This window comes from Microtus ochrogaster, linkage group LG8 (assembly GCF_000317375.1).
Source record: "Microtus ochrogaster isolate Prairie Vole_2 linkage group LG8, MicOch1.0, whole genome shotgun sequence".
Classification (NCBI taxonomy): domain Eukaryota; kingdom Metazoa; phylum Chordata; class Mammalia; order Rodentia; family Cricetidae; genus Microtus; species Microtus ochrogaster.
The window spans coordinates 11,687,359-11,693,513 of record NC_022033.1 but is presented as its reverse complement, the minus strand read 5'-3'; the positions used below and the strand labels follow the sequence as shown (position 1 = coordinate 11,693,513).

The following is a 6,155-nucleotide window of genomic DNA, read 5'->3' as shown; positions in this document are numbered from 1 at the left end:
GCCATCATTGCCTGGCTGTTTTTTTGTTTGTTTGAGACAGGTTCTTGAACAGCCTCTATGAGCTGGAACTCATTGTGTAGCTGAGGAGGACTTTACACTCCTGATCCTCAGCCTCCATTCCCAGTCCTGGGACGACAGGGGTGTGTGTGTCTCCGCCTGGCCTCACAAGGTCTACAGTTTCTCTGATGACACAATTGGGGCATCTATTTTGTGTCTTCTCCCCCACCCCACCTTCCAGTTGAATAAATACAGGAATTTAGGTTTCCATGACATAATTCTTTTCTTCCTGAATTTCCCTTTGTTTCTAACTTTAGGAACCAGATGTTCAAGGACATCAAGTGGCTGCTAGGTTCTCTCACATTCTGCAGAAGGATGCCTTCCTGGTGTTTCGTTCCCTGTGCAAGCTGTCCATGAAACCTCTCGGGGAAGGACCCCCAGATCCAAAGTAAGCTCACAGCAGCTATGGTCATCTGCTACCCTGTGACCTGGGAGTTTGTGTTCTGTGTTTTGTCCTCCCCTGTTTCCCACAGTGTAGGTGTGGGATGGTTTCACATGATTCTCCAGACTCAAGCAGTCCCTACACCTCCCTGTCCCCCTGCCATGTCTCCACTATCCAGAATCTTGCCCAGATTTGTTCTTGCTTTGTATGTCTTGTACTGACTAAGGGCTTAATTTCCTTGTGAGGCTGTGAAGGGACAAGATGCCTACAGACTCCATTCCTGGCCCTGACTGGAAACCTCAGCTCCATGAACAAAGATTTAAGCCCCAGAGCCTAGTGTCTAAGCCTAGTGTCTCTTTCCAGTGAAGTGGCTGGCCAACAGTATCTGTACTGTGGAGAGAAGAAAACCGGCTTTATTTAGAGCCAGAAAACTGATTCTAAGTCTTATGTCCTTCACTGCAGGGCAACTCCGGGGCTGCCCGAGTGATAAACTGCAGTGAAAACGGTGAAGTGAAGTAGATGTTGTTCTAAGTACAGGGTGGTGTACTTCCCAGTCTCTGCTGTTGGAATCCTGACTGTTCATCTTTATAACCTCAGTCTTTCTGTTGAGCATCGTAACAACCATTAGGAAAAGAGCTAATGAATGTTCTCCATTTTTTCAAACTTTATTATGATTGTATGTGTGTGTGATGTGTGTTGGTGTGCATAGAAATCATACAACTTTGTAGCGTCAGTGCTCTCCTCCACCTTTACCTGGGTCCCAGGGACCAAACTCAGGTCCTCAGGCAGCAAGTGCCATTACCTGCTGAGCCATTTCCTCCCCCAACTCCCCCACTCTCCCAACAGCTGCCCTTCTGAGACAGCTTCTCTTTATGTTACTTAGTCTGACCTACTTCATCTCAGCATCCTCATGCCCCAACTTCCCGAGTGATCAGATTACAGTAATTTACTACCCAGCTAGAAAAAAATTCTTTTCTCTTTATTGTTGTTTTAGCATTGTACATGTTATTGTTTTGCCTGTATGCCTGTATGTACACCATGTGGATGCCTTTTGTATCCTCTGGAACTGGGGTCATTGATGATTGTGAGTCACCGTGTGGGTGCCGGGGACTGAACCTGGATCCTCTGCAAGAGCAGCAAGTGTTCTTAACTTCTGAGCCATCTTTCCAGCCCTGAAGATTCATTTATTTTATGTTATGTGTACAATTATTTGGCCTACATGTATGTGTACCAGGTATGTGCCTGGTGACCTTGGAGATCAGAAGAGTTCCAGATTCCCCGGAACTGGAGGGGAATTATAGGTGCTGGGAATTGAACCTGAGTCTTCAAGCAACAAGTGCTCTTAGCCACTGAGCCATCTCTCCACCTGCTCTTTTTTAAATTGTTGTTTGTTTGTTTGTATTTTGAGACAGGGTCTCACCATGTAGTCCTGGTTAGCCTGGAATTTACTATGTAGACCAGGCTGGACTGATAACTCACAGAGATCCAACTGCCTTTGCTATCCAAGTGCTGGGATTAAAGAAGTACACCATGGTACCTGGTGAATTCTCTTAACGACCCTGCCTTGGGCTAGTGGTAGGAGGAGTCTGTGAGGCTGGTGGATAAAGAGCCCTGGATTGGACACTCTTCTAATTGCTATGACAAATTCCCGACAGAAGACAAGGTGTTTGTTTTGGCTCACAGTTTGAGGGTCCAGTTCATTATGGTGGAGAAGGCATGGTGGCAGGAGCTTTAGGCAGCTGGTCACTTTGCATCTACTGTCAGGAAGTAGAGAATGTTGGGTTCTGTGCTTGGCTCCTCCCTCCTTTCTATGCAGTCTTGTACCCTCGCCCATGGCATGGTACCGTATTATGGGTTGGTCTTGCGCTTAATTAACTTAACCTAACCCCCCCATAGTCACACTCAGAGGCTTATCTCCTAGATGATTCTAGATCCTGTGAGGGCAACAGTGTTATCACAGCCCTGTCTTCATGCAGATGAAGAGTGAAGAGTATGGGGCTGAATCTGTAGCAGAATATTGTGAAGTGATTGTATGGATTCATCCTAGAGCTGGCTCTCCAGACTCAACTCTCACCTTGTTCTGCCCGTTATCCACTTTGTGTTGGAAACAGACAAAAAGGAGTCGTTTTTGTTTTCAGAGGGCCTACAGGTTCTGAGGGGCCCATCTTATCCTCTCTGCCTTCATCCTGTTGGCATGTAGATGTTGTTTCTATTTTTTTAAAGACTTGTTTATTATGTTTTCAATGTTCTGTATGCATATATGCCTACAGGCCAGAATAGGGCACCAGATCTCATTATAGATGGTTGTGAGCCACCGTGTGGTTGCTGGGAATTGAACTCAGGACCTCTGGAAAAGTAGCTAGAGCTCTTAACCTCTGAGCCATCTTTCCAGCCTCTGCTGTTTCTAATTCTTAAATCTTGGCCTCAGGAAGTTCTGCATGGCTGAGCATGGTATGCATCCCTGTAGTACTGAACCTTGGGAGGCAGAGGCAGGAAGAGATCAGGAGTTAAAGGTCATCCTTGGTCACATAGTAGCTGGTAAAAGATCAAAGGCTTTTCAAGTAACATATGTTTCTGTCTGTGCCCAATATTTGGCAGGCAGAGGCAGGATCACAAGTTCCAGGTCTGCTATACACAGTAAGACCCTGCAAAACTAAAAGCATCCTCATGTCTAACATTCTGCTTACTAGCACACCATCACTGTCTTTTGTTGCCGTTGCAGGTCCCACGAGCTGCGTTCCAAGGTGGTTTCCCTGCAGCTGCTGCTCTCTGTGCTGCAAAACGCTGGCCCAGTCTTCAGGAGCCATGAGATGTTTGTCACTGCCATTAAGCAGTACCTGTGTGTGGCCCTGTCCAAGAATGGCGTGTCCTCAGTACCTGATGTCTTTGAGCTCTCACTTGCTATTTTTCTTACTCTTCTTTCAAACTTCAAGATGCACTTGAAAATGCAGATAGAGGTACATGCATACTTCAGTTAGTGGTTTTTATTTGGGGACATTAATGCCAGATGAGAAGCCTGCTTGTGAGTCAAGCATGACACAGGCCTGTAATCCTAGCACTTATGAGCTAGAAGCCGAGCAATCAGGAGGTCAAGGACAGCCTAAGCTATGTAGTTCACTTGGGACCAGCCTGGGCTACATGAGATCCTGTCTCCAGAAAAAGCAAGCAAGTAAGCTGCTGGTGGCCTAGCTACCATAGTAAGATAGCCCTTTTACTAGCTAGCCTTCCTAGTGGAACCTGAGTGAGTGGGAAAGACCTTGTCAGAAAAGTTCTGTTCACCCGTGATTTAAAGTCATGGTCTATATTCTCAGCTCAGACCCCACCCCAATGTCTGTCTGGGCTCAAATTGTTTGAAATAATTTGAATTAGTTGTCAGATTGATACATTATATTCCACAAATACAAATTTCTGGGTTTTCTCAAGTTACAACACATGCAGACCCTGTACTAGCTCCTCAACTGTGGATAGAGGTCCTGCTAACCATCCAGGCTAGACTCCCATATTCCTCAGCAAGTGCACGCCCCACTTTGCATCTGCCTGGGCTGCTCTGCATAGCAAAGAGCTGCCTGACCCAAAGGTGTTGGCATCTTGAGTCCTAAATGGAGACTGCTCATTGCTCCTTCCTTGTCTTCATGTCACACAGGTCTTTTTCAAAGAGATTTTCCTAAACATTTTAGAAACATCCACAAGTTCTTTTGAGCACCGCTGGATGGTCATTCAGACCCTGACAAGGATTTGTGCAGGTACGTTCACACGGAACACTCAGAACAGCTTCTGAAGCTTTTGTCTGCCAAGCACGTATCAAGATCATCAGTTCCTCTTTGTAGTGTTTTAGTGAATTATTGAGAAAGTCCTTCCATTACAGAGTTCATTTGCAGGGCTGGAGTGATAGCTCAGCTGTTTAGAGCCCTTCCTTCTCTTATAGAGGACTCAAGTTTGCTTCCCAGCACCCACATCAGGAAGCTCACAATTGCCAGGGGATCTGACATCCTCTTGCCTCTTTAGGCACTACATCCATATGCAGAAACTTTCAAACCAACATATACACATTATTTTCCCTTTTGAGACAGAGTCTTACTTATGTAGCCCAGACTAGCCTCAAACTCTTGAGATCCCCCTGCCTCTGCCTTCTTAGTGCTGGGGTTTAAAGTCTGTACTACCATACCCAACTTACACATAGTTTTTTTTTGTTGTTGTTTTGAGGCAGGGTTTCTCTGTAGCTTTGGAGCCTGTCCAGGAACTAGCTCTTGTAGACCAGGCTGGCTTCAAACTCACAGAGATCCACCTGCCTCTGCCTCCTCCCAAGTGCTGGGATTAAAGGTGTGCTCCACTACCACCCGGCTTACACATACTTTTTTAAAAATGAATAAAAAAATACATTTTGGGATAGAAGTTTCCATACAGAGACAGGGTGTCTCTGTGTAGCCCTGGCTGTCCTAGAACTCACTCTGTAGATCAGGCTGTGCTCAAATTCAGAGAACCCCCTGCCCCTGCATGCCAAGTGCTTGGGTTAAAGGTGTAAAGGTGTACACCACTACTGCCAGCAAAATAGATGCCTTTTAATCTCTTTTTTAAAAGGTTCATTCATACTGACCGAGAAAGGCCCACCTTGCCTGTCTTGTAGAACTGGCTCAGGGGACCTTTGATGTTAGCATCAGTTTTTGTAAATTCTAGAAATTTAGTAATTATGGCAGATTGGTTTTGGTGCTGCTATTTTCTGGACCTCAGGTGAATTTAAATGGATCTTCTGACATCCCAGGACTCTGCAGACAGGCAAACACTGCCTTTTGACCCCTGCTGCAAGGTGAAATGGAGTGCCTGAGCGGACAGAGGTGGGCAGGCCTCAGAACAGTAGACTATCATGCTTCTGATTCATATTTCTTGCTTAAGGTGTGGCCACCTTGGGCAAAGGTTCACAGAGGCTATTTTTAGCAAAGAAAGTATAGCTGGGCTTAGTGGTAGAGTTCTTGTCTCGTATTCATAAAGCCATGGTTTCCGTACCCATACTGATAACAATAAAAAAGAAAGAGAAAGAAAGAAAATGTAATCATTTGTCTTTGATCCAGATTTCTAATATGTGTGTGTTATTTTCCAAGATGCCCAGTGTGTTGTGGATATTTATGTCAACTATGACTGTGACTTAAATGCTGCTAACATTTTCGAGCGTCTAGTAAATGATTTATCCAAAATCGCTCAGGGAAGAAGTGGACATGAGCTGGGGATGACGCCTCTACAGGTAAAAATACCAAGGTACATGCTGTCTTTAAAGTTTACTCTGAAATAGACATCATAGAGTGCCGCCATACGGTTGTCACTGGGTTTGGCCTACATTAAGGGGCAAAAGACAGACACGCAGCTTCTGCTGTTGTGAAAGGACAGTAAAGAGGTGAGTTGTCAGTTGATTGCTGTGGAGAGGAGAGTGCCTGTGTTAAGGCTCCATTAGAGTACCCTGGGGGAAAGGCAGTTTTCAGTCCCTGAGTGGCATGTGCAGAATCTTGGCATCTGGGCTTTTTCTTGGAGGAAGGCCAGAGCCGTCCTTAGGGCCACAGGAAGATTTGTGCTGCCTAAAGTATTGTGAGTCTAAAACAGTGGCTTTTTTTTTCTTTCCCTTTTTTTTCTTTTTTCTTTTTTCTTTCTTTTTTTTTTTTTGAGATTGTCTATAACTTGTGTTCATTTTTTAAATGTAAGAAATTCTAACTAGCCGGGCGGTGGTGGC

At 45.2% G+C, this 6,155-nt stretch overlaps 1 protein-coding gene across 2 annotated transcripts in view; it reads left to right on the top strand.

The window, feature by feature from the left end:
- The window catches only part of Arfgef2 (ADP ribosylation factor guanine nucleotide exchange factor 2), an 81,557-nt gene that overhangs the window by 33,404 nt on the left and 41,998 nt on the right, over positions 1-6,155 (top strand). For both annotated transcript variants that reach the window (XM_026787088.1, XM_005362870.3), the window contains exons 9-12: positions 315-445; positions 3,162-3,396; positions 4,083-4,182; positions 5,536-5,675. In XM_026787088.1, the coding sequence (XP_026642889.1) occupies positions 315-445; positions 3,162-3,396; positions 4,083-4,182; positions 5,536-5,675 (606 nt within the window). The remainder of the gene's footprint in view (positions 1-314; positions 446-3,161; positions 3,397-4,082; positions 4,183-5,535; positions 5,676-6,155) is intronic.